General features: G+C 39.4%; 1 protein-coding gene across 3 annotated transcripts in view; it reads left to right on the forward strand.

Annotated features, from left to right (window-relative positions):
- The window catches only part of BICC1 (BicC family RNA binding protein 1), a 351,357-nt gene that overhangs the window by 289,992 nt on the left and 39,109 nt on the right, over nt 1–22,256 (forward strand). For all 3 annotated transcript variants that reach the window (XM_061405016.1, XM_061405017.1, XM_061405015.1), the window contains exons 4-14: nt 1,399–1,478; nt 3,268–3,426; nt 4,937–4,990; nt 6,384–6,578; nt 7,048–7,299; nt 9,458–9,589; nt 12,021–12,207; nt 13,995–14,156; nt 14,761–14,957; nt 15,096–15,228; nt 16,038–16,194. In XM_061405016.1, coding sequence (XP_061261000.1) covers nt 1,399–1,478; nt 3,268–3,426; nt 4,937–4,990; nt 6,384–6,578; nt 7,048–7,299; nt 9,458–9,589; nt 12,021–12,207; nt 13,995–14,156; nt 14,761–14,957; nt 15,096–15,228; nt 16,038–16,194 — 1,708 coding nt within the window. The remainder of the gene's footprint in view (nt 1–1,398; nt 1,479–3,267; nt 3,427–4,936; nt 4,991–6,383; nt 6,579–7,047; nt 7,300–9,457; nt 9,590–12,020; nt 12,208–13,994; nt 14,157–14,760; nt 14,958–15,095; nt 15,229–16,037; nt 16,195–22,256) is intronic.

Raw genomic sequence — 22,256 nt, forward strand, 5'->3', positions numbered from 1 at the left:
TGATCTTAGTTTTCTGAATGTTGAGGAAAGCCAGCCTTTTCACTCTTTTCTTTCACTTTCATCAAAGGCTGTTTGCTGCTGCTGCTGCTAAGTTGCTTCAGTCGTGTCCGACTCTGTGTGACCCCATAGACGGCAGCCCACCAGGCTCCCCCGTCCCTGGGATTCTCCAGGCAAGAATTCTGGAGTGGGTTGCCATTTCCTGCCCCCAGTGCATGAAAGTGAAAAGTGAAAGTGAAGTTGCTTAGTCGTGTCCAACTTGTAGCGACCCCATGGACTGCAGCCCACCAGGCTCCTCTGTCCTTGGGATTTTCCAGGCAAGAGTACTGGAGTGGGGTGCCATTGCCTTCTCCGAAGAGGCTCTTTAGATCTAATAGATCATTTATTTATTTGACTGATTTTTACCTCCCTGCACAAATCTGTAAGGTCCATGTGGACAGACAGCTTTCTTTTTTTGGTCATGGCATGTGGCATGTAAGTTCTTAGTTCCACCACTAGGGATCGAACCCCTCCATTGAAAGTGTGAGGCTGCTGGAGAAGCATAGTAGAGGTTCGGAAAATCTTTACTGAATGAATGAGTGGTTTCCTGCAGACATAGCATGTACTTAGTCACTTTCTTAGTACTAATTCTGAATAAATATTAAATATTCCTGAATGAAGATTTTTTTTTCCTGTCAACTTTGGCCAATAAGAATATCTCTTAAATGATCACATAGTTTAAAGTATGGATTCAGAGTTGGAAGACACTGGATTATAATAAACATCCCCTGAATGGTTTTCTGGGGCAAGTTGCTAAACTGCTCTGTGCCTTCGTTTCCTCTGCAGACAATCACAAAACTGTGGTTTACAGCACTTATTATTGTCTGTTTCATTTTAACTATGTACTGTGAAGTGGTACTGCATTGTGGGATTCTTTTTTAGTTGAAAAATGCTTTATTTTTAGAGACGTCACCATTGGAATTTAAAATAGGCAGGATATTCACTAAAGAAATTGCTTTACAATACAGGTAGTTTAAAAAAGAAAGAAGCAAACCATGGTGTAGATTGAATGATTCAGTGCCTTTTAAGCCTTTAGAACAGGGGCTGAAATGTACCAAGAGATGAAGTAATAAATTGAATACATAGACGCCTCACTTGTTTAAAAAATAATTATATGCTATACTTATTTTGCAATTAAATTTAAAGTTACATAGGTTAGCCAGTGCTCAGAAGGAAAAAAAGCATAGATAAATGCACAGTTTGAGTATTTTACATATTTCTGTTTTTATTACAGTGATAACACATCTAGAATGAATCAAATATTAAATGTATTATGGAATCATTTTTTCTTATATTGTAACGTAAGTTTTAAAACAGAGCTTAGGGGTTTCATATGAGCTCTTTGTTCTTGATTTCTTACAGATCCCCACATTAAGGTTTCTGGAAAGAAAGAAGATGTTAAGGAAGCCAAGGAAATGATCATGTCTGTCTTAGACACAAAAGTAAGTGAATGTTAAAGACACTCAGATGTCAGAATCTTGTCTCTGCAAGGGGCTACTTCATGCTGTTAAGAAAGAACTATTTGGAGAAGAAAAACCAGGAGAAAGTAATGGTGGGTTTTAAAATAAGCTCTTGATTCTACAATGGATGTAAAGGTCTGTTTCAAATTTGCATAGGTTCTCTCATGTTGGGTAATTAAATAATACTTTCTCTCTCAATGTATATACTTAAGTACATAACGTGTATATGTGTGTATGTCTTCCTGTATAAGTGCGTATGTGTGTATATGCCATCGTCAGAAATAGACACTGACCTTGATTAATATAGAGCAAGTAGTAATGACTGCAAGAATTTAGCGTATTTGCTTTTATGATGTCAGTGGAAAACCAAAATTATGTTCTGTATAGCTGTGTGTGTGATGGCATGCAGTCTGCCAGTGTGTCTAGTATGTTCTCTCTCTACAAGTACGTGTAGAGAGAGACAATAGAGAAATGAAAATATTTAAAAATGTATACTTGTTTTTGAGAATTTATTTTAATAAACACTTCTAAATCACTTACTCTATGCCAGGCACTTAGCTACATCATTTACAAATATTAATTTGTTTAATCCTCATAACAAGCTCAGGAAAGAGATATTAGGGAATTTACATAGGATATCATAGCTGATAAGTGGGGAGGTGGGTTCAAATCCAGTCTGTCTGGTTCTTAGGTTCTGCCACCTAATATTTCATTGAAATTATTTTTAATCTCTTCTCTTAATCCCTATTGTTTGTTCCTTTTTGTTGCTGTTGTACTTTTTTAAGAAAATAATTATTCATTCTATAATTATTAAAAATTTTGCAATATCCAAAAAAGATTATCTTTTTTTCTTTTTTTTAGTGGTTAACTAAGTTTAAAAACCAAAGTATTTAATGGATCTAAGTTTAAAATTTAAGAATTCAGAAAGTGTATAACCCCTGATCTTTTTAAAATCTTGCTGTATTTTGACTTTTTAATTTTACTTTGTAAGGACTGAAGAATTTCAATATCAATATTATAAATGAGAAAACGTTTCATGTTAGTCTTTATAATTTTACAACACTGCATTTCCCCAAATTAAATACATGAGTTCCAGGTGCCTATAATTGTTCATTGTGCCTTAAAATTTTACATTTGCCTTTAATATAGTCAATCTTACACTCTGTGCCGGTTTCCTTAAGCCATTTTACTCCTGGAGATACATATTTTGTGATTTCTTCCTCACTCTTCTTCCTCCCTGCAAGAATAATTTACCTACTTTGTAAAGTTTGCCATACAGTGATAGAGAAGTTGTGAAAATGTTTGTAAATCCTTTTTTATTCAGTTTTGAGCTTTATTTTTGTTTCTAGTTTTCTATCATTGTTCAGTGTTTCTACTAAGATACATTTATTCACTCTTGCAATTTTTTTACCTGTTTTTCAGTTACTTGAATTCATTTTCATGAATAATATCTATTAAAGAAAAAAAAGTAATTTATTTGTAATTGTAACTAATTTGACTTGAATACTACTGTCCAAAAAAATTATCTTGGTAAAGAGTATATCTTCCTGTTTCTTTGGACAGATTTGTCTTTAAATGAAACATTTTTTATGAGCCAAGGATACATATGTAAAATTGAAAAATTTATAGGTCAAGATGATCTTAAGAAATCTCTAAGAACTTCCACGGGGTCACTTTTTGTTAATCCTGTTCCCTTGGGGTAAACATGTCTTTTTATGAGTTGTTCTTTCCTTTTTCGTACATCAAGAAATAATACGTTATTTCCACGTAGAGCAATCGGGTCACCTTGAAGATGGATGTCTCACACACAGAACATTCTCATGTAATCGGCAAAGGGGGCAACAATATTAAAAAGGTGATGGAAGAAACAGGATGCCACATCCACTTCCCAGACTCCAACAGGAATAATCAAGCAGAAAAAAGCAACCAGGTGCTGGGACTTTTCACGTGAAATTTTATGGGACAGATTAAAGCTTGGATTTCCTGTATGCGCATCTTTTGGGGGAGATGAGAACAAAAGAGTTCTTGTGAAGATGGCAGGTAGTATGAATTGTATGTCCCCCTCAAAGGAGACTGAAAGTGCTCAGCATTTTTAAAGAGATGCATTGTAGATGGGCCTTAAATTCTTGATCTCTTAATGGTTGGTAGAAGAGAGGGAAGGTTGTCATGGCAACATTAAATGAAGTCCTTGCAGAAAGGCTCAGAAGGCATGTGAGTTAGGAAAGGATCTGAAAGCTCACCTAGTCCGGGCACCTGTTGATAGCTGGGATTCTGTCTGCAGCATCACGCGAGTGCTCCTCCAGGTACCCCGGGTCACCTGAGTGGTGATGTGCAAGTGTCCGACTTTCTCACGTTGGCTGAATTATGTCTCTCTTTTATGCCCCTCTCCTTTTTTTTTTTTTTTTGCTAGTTCTTGGGTTTGGAAACAAATGGAGCTCATGCGTCTACATCAAAATGCTGTCAGTACTTGAAGAACAGATAGTGTTCTCTGTATTATTTGAAAGTTTTCTCTCCTCTAATCACGATATTAGAACCTGGGTGGCTCAGGGGTAGAGAACACACTTGCCAGGGCAGGAGACCCAGTCCATCTGATTCCTGGGTTAGGAAGATCCCCTGGAGGAGGAAATGGCAACCCACTCCAGTATTCTTGTCTAGGAAACCCCATGAACAGAGGAGCCTTGTGGGCTACAGTCCATGAGGTCGCAAAGAGTTAGACACAATTTAGCAACTAAACAACAGGGAAACTATGTTGGCCACAAAGATGACTGAGACACAGTCTTTTCTCTGTGGGGACTGATGGTGACGGTGGCGTATATACACGAGGAACTAGACAGAAAGCCATGGTGAAAAGCAAGAGCAGCCGTTAGCTGACAGCATGGCGTGGGCATGACCCATGCGAGCGCTGTCCTGGAGCCCCACCCTCTCACCCTGATGCCACGAGCAGTTCCTCAGTTGCTGGATCATAGGAAAGCCTAGAAGATCCTGAGAAGGGGCTGGTGGAGCAACAGTGCTTTTTTCCAGCCAGCATGGAAGTAGTCCGTTACTTTGTGAATATACGGTGGCAGTCTCATGGCACATTGATGCCCATCTCGTGTGCAAAGAGTTTAAACAAAAGGGGGAAGATGCAGTGAACACAAGAAAATGGGAAGAGGTTGGGAGGCCCCCTGTGGGCCGGGAGATTTTAGGTAAGTCCAGGAGGTAGGAGTTGACCATGTTGGTCAACTGACACAGATCACCAGCGCTTGTTAAAATGCAGATTCTGATTAAGTAGGTCTGGGTTGGTGCCTGAGATCCTTCATTATTAACAAACTCCGAGATAAAGACGATGCTTGTACGATGCTGTTTTATCCTGGATGATGCTTTGGGTAGTGAGGGAGTAGACAGCTGAGAAAGTGGATGTGGATTCAAGAACAATAAATCTGTGTTTTTTACTTTTGCAGGTGTCTATAGCAGGACAACCAGCAGGAGTAGAATCTGCCCGAGTTAGAATTCGGGTAAGTATTGATTCCTTTTCATACTATAAAGCAGTGTCAGCGATGTTGGCGTTATAGGCAATAAAAATATTGTAATTTGTCAATTTATAACCAGATCATATGTTCAACATGTAGGAAAGAGTGACAAAAGTTGTTTTAATGTCTCAAAGATGCTTCTTAGAGATGGTCTAAATTTTACCTGGCTCTGTTGCTCTGATGGTTTTGAAATGATCAAAAAGAGGCCTGAGGAAAAATGCCACAGGCAATTCAAGTTATAAACTCAGGTTTTGCAGAGGTCTCCTTCCATTTAAAAACTTCAGATAGCCTACCCAAGCATATGGCTGTAATAAAAGCATTATTTTTTTAAAAAAATCTTAAATTATTGAAGGATGATTGCTTTACAATGTTGTTAGTCTACCGTACAATGAAGTATATCATCTATATGCTGCTGCTGCTAAGTCGCTTCAGTCGTGTCCGACTTTGCGACCCTGTAGATGGCAGCCCACCAGGCTCCCCCGTCCCTGGGATTCTCCAGGCAAGAACACTGGAGTGGGTTGCCATTTCCTTCTCCAATGCATGAAAGTGAAAAGTGAAAATGAAGGTGCTCAGTCGTGTCCGACCTTCAGCAACCCCATGGACTGCAGCCTACCAGGCTCCTCTGTCCATGGATTTTTCAGGCAAGAGTACTGGAATGGGGTGCCATTGCCTTCTCCAATCATCTATGTGTGTGTGTGTGTGTGTGTGTGTGTGTGTGTGTGTGTGTGTGTGTGTAGGGCCAGTGGCTTCTATATTTTAAAAGAATATATAAAGGCAAATTTAATTTAGAGATTTTTGTTTACTGTCTATAAAAACTACACTCCCATGTAGGGACCGGGAGACTTCCAGCCATTTTGCGTTTTGAGTTACAGCGGAATTTTGATGAAAACGTAAGCTGCACTAATTTTGTGTTGCAGGATGAGGGAGTTGAGGAGTACTGGGGAAATGAACACATTTTCAATAGGTTTCCCATATTTTTCTGCATTTGCTTCTTTTTGTCCCCATTCTCTACAAGGATGGTGTTTAAAAAATTAATGCACATTTAATTTTCATCTTGAGAAAAAACCCCATCTTGAGAATGAATGAGTCACACATATCTCTAAATGAATGGGCTTCGCTAGTGGCTCAGAAGGTAAAGAATCTGCCTGCAATGCACAAGACCCGGGTTTTATCCCTGGGTCAAGAAGATTCCCTGGAGGAGGGCTTGGCTACCCACTCCAGTATTCTTGCCTGGAGAATTCCATGGACAGAAGAGCCTGGCAGGCTGCAGTCCTTGGGGTTGCAAAGAGTCAGACGTGACTGAGAGACTAACATTTTCACTTTCAGTAACTATGCAGTGACCTAACTGTCTGCTCTGGGTTCTATGATTTCGTTTTAGGAGCTGCTTCCTTTGGTGCTGATGTTTGAACTGCCAATTGCTGGAATTCTTCAACCAGTGCCTGATCCTAATTCCCCCTCTATCCAGCACATATCACAAATGTACAACATTTCAGTGTCATTTAAGCAGCGGTCCCGAATGTATGGTGCTACGGTGATAGTACGGGGGTCTCAGAATAACACAAGCGCTGTGAAGGTGAGTGGTGTAGGTCATTCCAAACACTGTAGGTACAGAGATTGTATGAGTTTTATTTTTAAAGGATTTTAAGACAAATGTGTTTTCTGGAATTTTTTCTCTCATATTGCATTCTGGTTCCCATTTTTATTTATTTATTTGAAAAATATTTGTTTATTTATTTGGCTGTGTTGGGTCATAGTTGTAGCATATGGGATCCTTCATTGTGCCTGTGGGCTTCTCTGGTTGCTAGCACGTGGGCTTAGTTGCCCCTCGACACGTGGACTCTTAGTTCCCTGACCAGGGATTGAACCTGCATGCCCTGCATTGGAAGGCAGATTCTTAACCACTGGACCACCAGGAAGGCCCCACGTTCTGGCTTTTAGGACATGTGGAATTTTTCCATAGCTGTCAGAAGCGCAGTAGAACCTCTCCCTTCCGTGTGGACGGCTATCACGTGCGACTGTTTCTCTCCCCCCTTTTCTCCTAGGAAGGAACGGCCACGCTGTTGGAACATCTCGCCGGGAGCTTGGCGTCCGCTATCCCCGTGAGCACGCAACTGGATATCGCAGCTCAGCATCATCTCTTTATGATGGGTCGAAATGGAAGCAACATCAAACATATCATGCAGAGAACCGGTGCTCAGATCCACTTTCCCGATCCCAGTAATCCACAAAAGAAATCCACCGTCTACCTCCAGGGCACCATTGAGTCTGTCTGTCTTGCAAGGCAGTATCTCATGGTAGGTTTACTGAAATTAATGGTACAGGTTGTTTTAACCTCTCTGGGTACAGTGTATGTTGCTGCACGTGCTGTAGCAATGTGGTATTTATGGAAGCACTTTGGAATTCTGGTTTAATAAGGAAGTTTCTTGGTAAAAGAAAGTAAAAGAATAAGGTACATGGTGCCTCCCAGATTTAATTTCATTTTGTGGGTAATTCTCTTGCAGTATTTGTTTTTATAAATTTAAACAACTGAAGAGGTTACGTGGAAATAATCGGCTATATTTTGTGGAAGGTGGTTATTGTTATTTGACATTTAGCATTAGTTTGTGTTTGACAAAAAAAACCCACTGTTTAAACAGAGCAACTAAAAATTAATAAATTAAAAATTTTACCCTACCCTCAAAGATAATAAATTTTGGTAGCATGAAACATTTGAACATTTCATAAATCTTTCGTACCCTTTTAAAAATGCTATAGTATTTGAGCCGTGAATTTGAGTGTCATGAATTGAAAGAAAATAAGTTACATAATTTACTGCTTTCAGTTTATACTATTCAACCTTATCCTTCCTATATTCATTAAAAACCCAGTGTGTAGGTTGATACATATTAACAAAATGAACTGACATACCATGTATTCTTATTAAAAAATACCATTATATTCTCCATTCTGGCTAGACCTTTAGTGACATTTGAGTCCATAAGCTTCAGACATGACCTTTACTGTTATTAACTTGCAGAATCTGTTTTTGAGAAACCTTCAGAAAATCCAGATGTGTATTGTTGATTCCATTCCTCTGACAGATGAAAACTTGTTATAATCACTAAGAATTATGATACATTATTTTACGAAATTAATTTCATTGTGAATGATTTTTTTTTTTTTTAGCTAAGCTTACTTAGGCTACTTTTAGTATACTGCTAGTTAGACAGCATATTTGTATCCAAAGATTATTATGATTACTCTTCATACTTTCTTTTTTCACACTTTTCAAGTTCTTTAGATACTGAGTTCAGTGAAATTTTCAAGCGATCAGCACTGTTATGAATTCATATTCATACTGTGCTCATACCTGACAAAAATACAGGTATGCAATGAGACATATTATTATTACAGCACAATACTGAAAGATTGAGAGAGAAATTAAAAGGCTTTAACTTAAATTTTAAGTAGTATCACCATTTTTTATAGCAGCATCCTTATAAACATCTCTTATCCAGAAGAGAAATGGAACATGGTGATTTCTTTTTAATTCTGTTATGTTTGACAGTAACTTCTTCCAATACTTATGTACAAACCCATCAATCTGTACATCACAAAAAATGTGGGATGTAGTTCCTATACTCAGTAGATGAGGAGCCAGGAAGAAAGAATCAGAGAAAAAGTACAACTGCTAAATGCTGCTATGCTGAAGAGTGAGACAGTGACAGGAAAGGCTGATGGTAGCAGTTTCCTCCAGGAAGGAGGTAAGGTTTGAGCTGCATCAAAGGAGAAGTAGGACTTGGGTTGGTAAAGAAGCCTTGTGATGAGTTAAGATACCGAGGAACAGAATCTGTTGCAAAGACTGTCCATAGGTTGGTGTAGTTTGGAGAAGGGGCAGACATACACAGAGAGACCTGTGACTGCACAAGCAAAGCTGGGTGGAAATGTGGAGATTTTAAAATGCTGATATATGTTTAGATTTCATTCAGGAGACAGTGAAAAGCCTCCATTGTAAGTCTTTGAGCCAGACCACAAGATTACTACCCTTCATGTAGTTGAGAATATGGTTTCTGGCACCACCAACAAAGCTGAAGTCAGAGAATGGAAGAATTTTTCCAAGGTAGAGAGTAGGTAAAAAAAAAATTCATGACCAGAAAGAGAAACACAAGACACTTATTTCCATCATCCAGAAGATAGTTTCTACCCCTCAATATTATTTCCACGCCAGCCTTCTAAGCTATGTGAAGGTATATAATTTAGCTTTGACACTTTGGTTTATTCTTTTTTAATTAAACTTTTTATTTTGTATTGGAATAGAGCTGATTAACAGCCTGATAGTTTCTAGTGGACAGCAAAGGGACTCTTATTCTTTAAATCTATAAAGTGTTGTGTTATCTGTAGGCATGCTCAATTATTGGATGTATAAACAAACAGTGTTTTACCGCCCACACTTTCCACTGTGGCATTTTCTAGGGTTGTCTCCCCCTTGTGCTGATGTTTGATATGAAGGAAGAAATTGAAGTCGATCCACAGTTCATTGCTCAGCTGATGGAACAGCTCGATGTCTTCATCAGTATTAAACCAAAGCCAAAACAGCCAAGCAAGGTGGGTTCAGAGTCTGGGCCCAAAGAGAACCAAGTATCATATCACATTCAATATAGTGTGATTTTCATATAAATGAATATCTGCATATACATGTCACTTGATTTCTATATAATACACACTGTTACATATTATATTTTACTTTATATAAAGGCAAATTTGTAACAGCATTCGTTATTGATCATTTTCTTTATATATGTGTTGGTTTTTGGAGTCTATTTGTGACCAGTATTTTAATTACATATATGGGAAGGAAACTTTTTTTTTCTTAATTTGCAATCTGGTAACTTTAAGCTTTACTAAGTTGCCACAGAGTTGGTAAGGCTAAATGTTGTGTTATGTCCACATGTGTATACAGATCCAAAGCGGTTTTAAAAATGCTTGGTTTATTTACTACTTGTGAGCCACTGTGCTAGCCCTGGAGGTTTGAAGAATAGGTGCCCGCCCATTCGCTTTCTGTTCCTAGTTCAGCTTTCTTGGAGCTTCTCTTTTAAGATGTTGCAGAATTTCAGTAATTACGTGTGCTGTCAAAAACTTAATGGGATAGGTCTGATGATATTAAGTGCTGGTAGGGATATGAGGAAAGAGAAATGTTCCTGCATTAAACTGGGTAAGTTGGCCTTGCAAGCACTTTAAAAGTAGTTTGTGATCATCTGATCACAAAAACACTGGTATTCTACCACCAGTGATTCTATTTCTAGTCATATGTGCTGAGGAAACCTTTGTATCAGAAGTTAATCGACAAGAGTGGTGTTGAATAAAAAAAAGGAAGTTGAAGAAGTAAGTCAGAAAGAGGAAAACAAATATCATATACTAATGCATACATATGGAATCTAGAGAGATGGTGCTGATGAACGTGTTTGCAGAGCAGCAGTGGAGATGCAGACACAGAGAACAGGCTTACGCGCATGGCCCGAGGGGAGGGAGGAGAGCGCGGGGCGTGTGGAGCGAGTAACATGGAAACATACACTACCATATGGAAAATAGGCAGTGGGAATTTGCCATATGACTCAGGGAACTCACACCAGCGCTCTGCAATGACCTAGAGGGTGGAATGGGGAGGGAGGTGGGGAGGGATGCGCAGGAGGGAGGGGACATGGGTATGCCTATGGCTGATTCATGTTGGTGTTTGGCAGAAACCAACCCAATACTGTAAAGCAATTATCCTTCAGTTAAAAATAAATTTTTAAAAATGTGAAAAAAAAATAAGTTACACAACAATGTATACTAAATGATAACATATTTTTATTATAGTAGATAAAACACCAAACAGTCGTGCCTTTAAAATTTCTAAACTATGAATTTTATCAAATATGCATATGGCACATATATAAAAATGTGTATTGTTATATATGTGTATGTATGCAAATAATGTGGTAGTCAGTGTCCAACATGAGAAAAAAAATCATGCCTTCCTCAAAGAAAACTTTAAAGGAAAAGATAGGATTGATTCTAAACGAGCTTGCTATACTGAGTCTAAAATTAGAGAATAGGACATTAACTTTAGGTATTGTGAAGCTTCGTATTTGAGTTGACTAGAGTCACTGTAAGTAGTACTAGGATGAAAAGACGCAAACAGAAGAGACTTTGCACGTGAAGATGGACAGGCCCAGGAAGAGTTCTGGAGTTCAGCAAGAAGTGAGCAGAGGTCAGGGGAAAATGGTGAATGAGAGCTCTGAAACCTCGCCGCATCCCAGAGCTTTTTAATGATGCCTCCCTGGCCTCCAGGCTGACCACTGCTTTAACTGCTTTGTCAGCCACACATTTTCTTTCTTTTCCATTGGAGGCTTTCCCTCATGGGTTCAGATTTCCAATTCTCTAGATGAGTCCATTGAGGAAAAAAAGATTTATTGTTTGGGAATTTATTTCGCCATAAGCTTTGCCATAGATACGTCATCAGCGAGGAAGAGTGGTACCTCCAGGTCCGTTAACTGGTAGACCGTAAATGTCAGATGTAAATGATCATTACCGTGCAGTCTATCTGTGGTGACAAATTTGATTTTTAAAAGCTGAGATAAATGGGGGGAGCCTTAATGTAGAGACAAGAGGATGTAAGCAAGAATGGGCTATAGGACAGCCGGGCCTAGGCTCCTCTAGCGCCCCCTGCATCTGCCCTGTGACTTTGGGTCTTCCCTGAACACGAATAATAATTTCACCCGTAAGGTTCTGCAGGAATTAGAGTATTTGTGCAGCTTCCATCACAGTGCCTGGGATGGAGGACACACCGAGTAAGTGGTAATTAACCTTTTATGCTTTTACTGAAAGGAGTAAACTTGGGAAATAAGTGGTTAGAATTTGCAGTTGACTTTAAGGCAGCATTAATCCATACCCTGAGTGGAATTCTTATTATCATACTCGTTTTCTCACCCCTTCCCCAATTCATTGTAGACTACTTGCGTGTCACTTTTTTCTTTCTCATTATGTGTTTTCATAGTCTGTGATTGTGAAAAGTGTTGAGCGAAATGCCTTAAATATGTATGAAGCAAGGAAATGTCTCCTCGGACTTGAAAGCAGTGGGGTTTCCATAGCAACCAGCCCGTCCCCAGCGTCGTGCCCCGCCGGCCTGGCATGTCCCAGCCTGGATATCTTAGCTTCTGCAGGCCTTGGACTCACTGGACTAGGTATAAAATTTATTATTACAGCCCTTCTCCATCACCAGAGGATTGCTTATCCGGTTCCCTTTCTTTCTACTGTCTGGGGCTACATTTTAGAGGCTCCTTTTTCCTTCTTTAGGTCCTATGATCAGGTGAAAAGCAACACAACTTGGATCAATCTTTTTTTTTTTTTTTTTTGGTTAGGCTCTCTGGATTTCTGTTACCCAGATTCTTTTTATTTCTGCATAAATAATCAAGGTCTGGCTGTTTTATTTTCGGTAGCTGTGTTTGTTCTTCTAAATTAAGAATGCCATGGAGAGTGAAGTGAGCAGGCTGACTATAATTTATGTGTTTGTTCTTTCTTGCATTTGCAATATTGCCATCGGTCCCTAGAGATAAAGATTATCCAGTTTGCTTTACAAAAAGTAATTGCACATCTGCATGTGGGGTGGGCAGAGGGGGAGGCGAAGGCAAGCGGAACTGCGCTCCCAGTGGTGACTTTTGCCTCGTCCAGACACAAAGGAAACCTGCAGCCACCACGGGAAGCGAATGGACCTGCATTTGTATCTGAGATAAAGAAGAGAAAGGTGAAAGAAAACATCACCTTGGTGCTTTAGTTTTTTAAGAAAGCAGGGTGAGCCATTTAATAGTCATGGTGTGATACGAACTGTCTCATGTACAGATTCCCGTTTTGTTGGATAAAGTTCATTGCTGTATTATAGTTATTCTAGGTTCACTACTTTTTTGTACATTTTAAGTAGCTTGTGTATAAAAAGTTAATGCACTGACCCTCACAAATCATTCTGCCTCAGTGTTGATTTGAAACAAAAAATACTCTTGTGCGTGCGTACTCAGTCACTCCCATCATGTCCAGCTCTTTGCGACCCCAGGGACTGTAGCCTACCAGGCTCCACCATCCATGGGATTATCCCGGCAAGAATACTGAAGTGGGTTGCCATTTCCTCTTCCAAGGGTTCTTCCGACCCAGGGATCGAACCCACATCTTCTGCGTCTCCTGAATTGGCAGGTGGATTCGTTATCCATGAGCCACCTGGGAAGCCCTAACAAAAATCTCTCAGCAGTCTTTAAATTTTGTAGTAGCTATTCTAGCTTTTTAAAGATGTAATGTGGTTATAATATGATGAAGTTTCCAAGTAGCCCAGACACCATTAGAAGTAAAGACAAAATTTCCCCCTTGGCCTGTAATCTCCTAAAGCTGTCCCTTCCACTGGAGATGCTGAACAGAGTTGTAAGAATACAGCACTGCTTGTAAGTCAGGAAATGCCAGTCAGGCACTTTGGCAGGAACTGAGATCTTCTTTCAAACGTGGTATGAAAGCTTTTTCAGGGAGGCCAGCCTCTCTGCAGATGAACCAAAGGAAGCTGTCCTGTTGCAGGAAAACATTTCTCAATTCACTGCTAATTGTAAGTGGTTTAGAAAGAGGTTTTTTTTTTTTTTTTTTTAAAGCAGATGACACGTGAGTTGTGCAGAGAAATTAAAATTGGGTTACCACTTGAGCACAATTTCATTCATGCAAAGCAGCCGGGGGTGCTCCAGGCCCTGGGGTCTATCCTGGTCTGAGCTCCCCTGTCCTTCCGTTTCTGGATCTGTTTGTGGACAAACAGGATCCAGTGTTGGAGCTGTGTATCATGCAGTATTTCATGTGAATATTTGAAAGAAGGTAATCTGTCACTCATACCTTATGACTGGAAAACATCAGATTCTATGAACGTGCGTTCCTAACGGCGATATCGATGCCGTCTGTATATTACAATCTTGAATTTATGTGATTGACTTTATATTTATCTTTTCAGGTCTTTTGGGACCCACCACCTTATCTCTCAACACTTCGGCAACCCCAAACTCACTCTTAAATGCTCTGAATAGCTCAGTCAGCCCTTTGCAAAGTCCGAGTTCTGGCACCCCCAGCCCCACGTTGTGGGCACCTCCACTTGGTAATACATCGAGTGCCACAGGTCAGTAGTATTTAAGTACAATCGAAGGTGTGTATTCTTAGGTATTATTGGTTTTTAAGTAAAATTTACTAGTGGTTCTGTTTCCTCAGGGAAAAATTATGGCTCAGAGCATACTGCAGCCAAAAAATTCTCCAAAGTGTCAATCAGTTAAAATGAAGCATAATTAAACAGTGAGTTTTTCATAAAAGTAATATGTAATCTTCAGATGTGACAAGCAGATCAGGAAAAATAGCATGATGCACACAGAGCAATGGCAGAAACACCTGCGGGTCACTGACCTAGTAATTAGGAAATGCAGATTCTAGAATGTCTGAAAAATTTGCTTAATAGTCAAATGCACTTGCAAAGTCTAGCTATTAATAGTTTCCTTGTCTGTACAATGAAGAGCTTAGATTAAATACTCTCTAAAATGTTGTTCCATTCTAATACTCATATGTTTTTATAGTAATGTGTTAAACCTATTAATGGAGGTATCAGAATTGAATTTTCTTCAGCATTGACAGCAACAAAAGTAACCTTTTTGTTGTTACTTGAAATAACAAAACAGTGCTTGATTCTGAGTTGCTTCGTGTCTAATACCCGTCTTCGTGAAATCCTGTTGTAGGTTTTTCTGCTATACCACACCTTATGATTCCATCCACCGCCCAAGCCACGTTAACCAATATTTTGTTGTCTGGAGTACCCACTTATGGGCACACAGCTCCGTCTCCCCCTCCTGGCTTGACGCCTGTTGATGTCCATATCAACACTATGCAGGCAGAAGGCAAAAAAATCTCCGCTGCTTTAAACGGACACACACAGGTAATGCCCTTCAGCAAGAAGCTTGTGACTTATGCTGTTCATAAGGGATAAACCACTGGTAACATATTTAAACTTTTACCTGAAATGAATTTTAGGATTGTGACCATATCTCTGTGCTATTTTCTACTGTTATTTCAGTCTCCAAGTTTAAAATATGGTGCAATATCCACTTCATCACTTGGAGAAAAAGTGCTGAGTGCGAATCACGGTGATCCATCCCGGCAGACAGCTGGATCTGAGCAGACATCTCCCAAATCAAACCCCACGGAAGGTATCTTTCCTTCTGAACTTCAGCCTGCTCTGTTGATTGGATAAAGGGATTGTAAAAGTCTATGCAGTGATTTTTGAGTTGGTTTTGCTGACTAGTTATGACTCATCCTGCCTCAAGGATGCAGGAGGACAGTATCTTGAACAAAGTTCCAAAGAACATGGTGAAAGAGCACTTTCCCATTCCATTGGAACTTCCTAAATTAAAGTGATTGTAATTGTGCAGCAGGAAAGCATTAATTTGCTGTGTAATTTTTTTCCAAGTAGAGTATTTCTTTTTTTTTTTAATCTTTTTTTTCCCTCAAAGTAACCCGTAATTTGTGTTCCTGTTTTTATTTTTTTTTTAATTTTAATTGGAGGCTAATTTTTAGACTTTATAATATTGTGGTGGTTTTTGCCATATATTTCTATCAATCTTTAAAAAATAAGAGGGTCTACTTTTCAGATTTCATCTTGCAATTTTAAGATAGCCTTAATTTAAGGTATCATCTCTGTAGCTGAAAGCTGTTAATGCTGTGTCTCCATAGAGTCAGAATCCGATTAATTTCTATTGCAGGTGATTGTTGATAGTAAGGTGATATTTTGATTTTTTTTTCTTTTTTTGATGTGGACCATTTTTAAGTCTTTATTGTATTTGTTTACAGTACTGCTCTGTTTTATATTTTGGTCTTTTGGCTGCGAGGCATGTGAGATCTTAGCTTTCCGAGCAGGGACTAAACCCTTTTATCCCCTGTATTGGAAGGCAAAGTCTTAACCACTGGACTCCCAGGGAAGTCCCCTGGATTTTTACTTTTTTTTCCTTGTTCTCTACAGGTTGTAATGATGCTTTTGTTGAAGTAGGCATGCCTCGAAGTCCTTCGCATTCTGGAAATGCTGGTGACTTGAAACAGATGATGGGTCCCTCCAAAGTTGCCTGTGCCAAGAGGCAGACAGTAGAACTATTGCAAGGCACGAAAAACTCACACTTACAGTATGTATCTTGATTTTGAAGCTCTTGATCCTTTGAAAGAAAGCATGTAACAGGTTGGATATATGTTAAACTGACTAGTTAGTGCTCTTTGGTTTAAGTGCATTTGGTATTTGTGTTTTTTTTTTTCATTTCTTTTTATAATTACCTTCTCTTTTTACTTTGAAAATTTTTATTAAGAAATAGTATCTGGTAACCTTCACCTTTATTATAAAACAAAATTCAACTAAGTAAATTTAAAGATCAAATTGATTTTATTCAACAGTTTATGAATCAGCAGTATCCCATGGCAAATGGAATGCTAAATCTTAGTGTTTTATCTGATTTGAAAAGGATCTGGATATTTAGTGACTATCCATCATTTAATTTAGCAAAACTTTAAGGTTTTAGGTTACAAATAATATTTTAGAGAAACTATTTTACAAATTTATTGAAAAACTTTTAATCATTTACATTTGCAGTAATCCCCTTTTATCTTTAGGGGATATGCTTCAAGACTTGCAATGGATGCTTGAAACCATGGATAGTCCTGAATTCCACATATTCTCTGTTTTTTCTATGCGTATATAACTATGATAAAATTTAATTGATAAATTAGGTACAGTTAGAGATTAACAAAAACTAACGAACACTTGCAACAACACGAGTTATGTGAATGTGGTCTCTCTCTCATTTGATCTCTGTCTCTAAACATCTAATTGTACTATACTCACCTGTCGTCTTGTGATGATGTGAGATGACGGAACGCCTGTGAGGAAGTGAAGTGAGGCAAGTGATGTAGGCGTTGTGATGTAGTGTTAGGCTGTTACTGAGTTTCTGATGATACGTCAGGAGAAGGAGCATGACCCTGGATCGCGGAGCCATGACACTGTTTATGGTTGGGGAATCCCAGGATGGAGCAGAGTGAGGTGGCAAGAAATTTCATCCCACTATTCAGAACAGCAAACAATGTAAAATTTATGACTTATTTTTGAAATTTTTCTTCTAATATTTTCAGGCTGAGGTTGATGGTAGGGACCTAAAACCATGGAAATTGAACACAGATTAAAGGGGACTACTGGATTCAATTTACTTGATTTATGTAAGCATTTACTCTCTTAAAGCCACTTCAATAGAGCTTTTTTACAAATTAATTTTGGCAGTACCATCTGTAGGCGGAAAATTCAGAACATCTCTAACACATACACTGTTGTTTAGTTGATAAGTCGTGTCTAACTCTTCTGTTATTCTTTTATAGCCCACCGGGTTCCTCTGTCCATGGGGTTTCCCAGGCAGGAATACTGGAGTGGGTTGCCATTTCTTTCTCCAGGGCATCTTCCCAACTCAGAGATCAGACCCACATCTCCTGCACTGATAGGCAGATTCTTTACCACCGAGCCACCTGGGAAGCCCTCAGCACATATATAGACACACATGAATTGACAGAGACCTTTTGGGTTCCACTTTTAAATTACTGCTGTGAATCAAGTACAATAATACAAAATTTCACTAGTCATAAAAAATATTGGATTTAAGTTGTTTTCTGGTAAGTGAAATAAGTTTGCTCAAAAGGGTGAAGTTTTTTACTGCATTGGTGGGGAAGACACTTAACATTTTTTTTGCCCACCTATGTTTCAAATGATCTTTCCCTTTTGTTCATCTTTTGATGGGAATTAACTCCCAGAAGTATTCTGGGGGTTATCAATTTTATGTTTTTTTTTCAAACTTTAAACTTTTTATTTTATATTGGGTATAGCCGATTAATGGGCTTCCTAGGTGTTGCTAGTGGTAAAGAACCCACCTGCCAGTGGAGGTAGACACAGGAGATGCAGGTTTGATCCCTGGGTCAGGAAGATCCCCAGAAGGAAGGCACGGCAACTCACTCCAGTATTCTTGCCTGGAGAATCCCATGGACAGAGGTGGGCTACAGTCAGTGGGGTCACAGGGTCAGACGTGACTGAAGTGACTATGTGTGCACGCATAGCCGATTGACAGTGTAGTGGTGCTTTCAGGTCAACAGTGAAGGGATTCAGCCATATGTATACACGTATTCATTCTCCCCCAAGCCCCCTCCCATCCAGGCTGCTGCAGAACATTACGAGTTCCATGTGCTGAACAGGAGGTCCTTGTTGGTTATCCGTTTTGAATGTGGCAGTGTGTACATGTCAGTCCCAAACTCCCTAACTGTCCCTTCCCCTAGCAACCATAAGTTCAATTTAGTTCATTTGTATCATTTTTTTTTTTTTAGATTCCACATATAAGGGACGTCATACGATATTTCTCCTTGTCTGTCTGCTTTACTCAGTATGACACCCTCTAGGTCCATCCACGTTGCTCCCCCCTCAGAAAATGGTCAAAAGACCTGCATAGACATTTCTTCAAGGAGGACATACAGACGGCCAACAGGCACATGAAAAGATGCTCAGCATCGCTAGTTGTTAGGAAAATGCAAATCAAAACTAGAGTGAGAAGTCACCTCACAGGTCAGAATGGCTATCATCAAAAAATCCACAGACAACAAATGCTGGAGAGGCTGTGGAGAGAAGGGACCCCTCCTACACTGCAGGAGGGAATGCAAACTGGTTCAGCCACTGTGGAGAACAGCATGGAGGTTCCTTAAAAACCAAAAATAGAGCTGCCATGTGACCCTGCAATCCCACTCCTGGGCGTGTGTCCAGAGAAAAACACGATCTGAAAGGATACGTGTACCCCAGTGTTCACTGCAGCATTGTTTACAAGTCAGGATATGGAAGCAAACTAAATGCCCATAGACAGATAAAGAAGATGTAATACACATATACAGTATTACTCAGCATTAAAAAGAATGAAATGATCCCAGAAGTTTTTAATGCAACATTTGCATCTCAGAGGTACAGGGAAAGAATAAAATATCCTCCAAGGACTTTGGCTTCCTAAGGCCAGAATTTCTACAATACTTTTGAGATAAATAGGGGAGGTTTTAGGACTGATAAAAGAAAGAGATGTTATAGTGAGTAAGTTCCTAGTTTTGCAAAGGTTTCTAAGATAAGGAAAAAGAGTTGTTCTTAATTTTTCCCCAAATTGGATTGCAGCCTAAGTGACATTATAGTTTGAGCTACCCATCCAACTACATTATGCTTAATTTGCTTTAAAAAAAAAAAAAAAAAATATATATATATATATATATATATATATATATATATATATATATCAGGGAAAAGATTTCTAACTAAGATGGAAATCTAAAGATTTCTGTGTTCTAGATTTAGAGCTGTTTGCCTTTGAATATTTTAGTGCATGCTTTCACAAAGGCTTTAGAGCATTTTTCTTTCCCTCTGGGTGCATAGGTAGTTTCATTTTGCTTAAGAGAAGAGGTGTTAAAAAAAACTCCCATCAGCTTTTGAATATCAGCTTCCAGTTTTTGACCAACTTCTGATTACAGGTCACCTTCAGTTCAGTCACTCAGTTGTGTCTGACTCTTTGTGACCCCAAGAACCGCAGCACGCCAGGCCTCCCTGTCCATCACCAACTACCGGAGTCCACCCAAACCCATGTCCATTGAGTTGGTGATGCCATCCAGCCATCTCATCCTCTGTTGTCCCCTTCTCCTCCTGCCCTCAATCTTTTCCAGCATCAGGGTCTTTTCAAATGAGTCAGCTCTTTGCATCAGGTGACCAAAATATTGGAGTTTCAGCTTCAACATCAGTCCCTCCGATGAACACCCAGGACTGATCTCCTTTAGGATGGACTGGTTGGATCTCATGCAGTCCAAGGGACTCTCAAGAGTCTTCTCCAACACCACAGTTCAAAAGCATCAATTCTTCAGCACTCAGCTTTCTTTATAGTCCAACTCTCACATCAATACATGACCACTGAAAAAACCATAGCCTTGACTAGACAGACGTTTCTGCTTTTTAATATGTTGTCTAGGTGGGTCATAACATTTCTTCCAAGGGGTAAGCGTCTTTTAATGTCATGGCTGCAATCACCATCTGCAGTGATTTTGGAGCCCAGAAAAATAAAGTAAGCCACTGTTTCCCCATCTATTTGCCATGAAGTGATGGGACCAGATGCCATGATCTTCGTTTTCTGAATGTTGAGCTTTAAGCCAACTTTTTCACTCTCCTCTTTCACTTTCATCAATAGGCTCTTTAGTTCTTCACTTTCTGCCATCAGGGTGGTGTCATCTGCATATCTGAGGTTATTGATGTTTCTCCTGGAAATCTTGATTCCAGTTTGTGCTTCTTCCAGTCCAGTGTTTCTCATGGTGTACTCTGCATATAAATTAAATAAGCAGGGTGACAATATACAGCCTTGATGTACTCTTTTCCTATTTGGAACCAGTCTGTTGTTCCATGTCCAGTTCTAACTGTTGCTTCCTGACCTGCATATAGGTTTCTCAAGAGGCAGGTCAGGTGGTTTGATATTCCCATCTCCTTCAGAATTTTCCACAGTTTATTGTGATCTACACAGTCAAAGGCTTTGGCATAGTCAATAAAGCAGAAGTAGATGTTTTTCTGGAACTCTCTTGGTTTTTTGATGATCCAGCGGATGTTGGGAATTTGATCTCTGGTTCCTCTGCCTTGTCTAAAACCAGCTTGAACATCTGAAAGTTCACAGTTCATGTATTACTGAAGCCTGGCTTGGAGAATTTTGAGCATTACTTTACTAGCGTGTGAGATGAGTGCAATTGTGTGGTAGTTTGAGCATTCTTTGGCATTGCCTCTCTTTGGTATTGGAATGAAAACTGACCTTTTCCAGTCCTGTGGCCACTGCTGAGTTTTCCACATTTGCTGGCACATTGAGTGTAGCACTTTCACGGCATCATCTTTCAGGATTTGAAAGAGCTCAACTGGAATTCCATCACCTCCACTAGCTTTGTTCGTAGTGATGCTTCCTAAGGCCCACTTGATTTCACATTCCAGGATGTCTGGCTCTACACACCATCATGATTATCTTTTTTGTACAGTTCTTCTGTGTATCTTCTTAATATCTTCTGCTTCTGTTAGGTCCCTACCATTTCTGTCCTTTATTGTGCCCATCTTTGCATGAAATGTTCTCTTGGCATCTCTAATTTTCTTGAAGAGATCTCTAGTCTTCCCCATTCTATTGTTTTCCTCTATTTCTTTGCATTGATCGCTGAGGAAGGCTTTCTTATCTCTCTTTGCTATTCTTTGTAACTTTGCATTCAAATGTGTATATCTTTCCTTTCTCCTCTGCTTTTCGCTTCCCTTCTTCTCACAGCTATTTGTAAGGCCTCCTCAGACAGCCATTTTGCTTTTTTGCATTTCTTTTCCATGGGGATGGTCTTGATCCCTGTCTCCTGTACAGTGTCACAAACCTCCATCCATAGTTCTTCAGGCACTCTGTCTATCAGATCTAGTCCCTTAAATCTGTTTCTCACTTCCACTGTGTAATCATAAGGGATTTGATTTAGGTCATACCTGAATGGTCTAGTGATTTTCTCCACTTTCTTCAATTTCAGTCTGAATTTGGCAATAAGTAGCTCATGATCTGAGCCACAGTCAGCTCCCGGTCTTGTTTTTGCTGACTGTATAGAGCTTCTCCATCTTTGGCTGCAAAGAATATAATCAGTCTGATTTCAGTGTCGACCATCTGGTGATGTCCATGTGTAGAGTCTTCTCTTGCTTAAAAAAAAACAAACTTTTAACTCTCGTCAGTTTTCAGTATAGACAAACAGTAAATATTTCTGGCAGCGGTGAACAACCCCTTGGACTTAAAAGCTATTCCAAACCAGAGTGCAAAAATTATTTTATTTTCCTTTCTTTATTGGGTACTACACACACAGATCCAGGAGTGCTGGCTCTGGTAAGAATTCTCACCCTTAGCTGACTTCTGCCAGTTTTTTGAGAATCTCATCTGTGGGCTCCAAGGAGGGTTTAAAATAGAAGGTTAGCTCCAGTGTCTGTCAGAATTTGGCAGAGTTTTTCATTCATTTCTATTTAATTTCCCTTAGCTATTCAAGGGAATAATGTAGCAGTTTACAAGAAAATCCCTCAGAATCTCATCTATTTTTGGGAAAGGCCCATACAGAGACCCTCCTATGAGGATGTCTACTGATGCTGAAAACTCTCCCTCTGTGCACC

This window comes from Bos javanicus, chromosome 28 (assembly GCF_032452875.1).
Source record: "Bos javanicus breed banteng chromosome 28, ARS-OSU_banteng_1.0, whole genome shotgun sequence".
In the NCBI taxonomy this organism is placed as follows: Eukaryota; Metazoa; Chordata; class Mammalia; order Artiodactyla; family Bovidae; genus Bos; species Bos javanicus.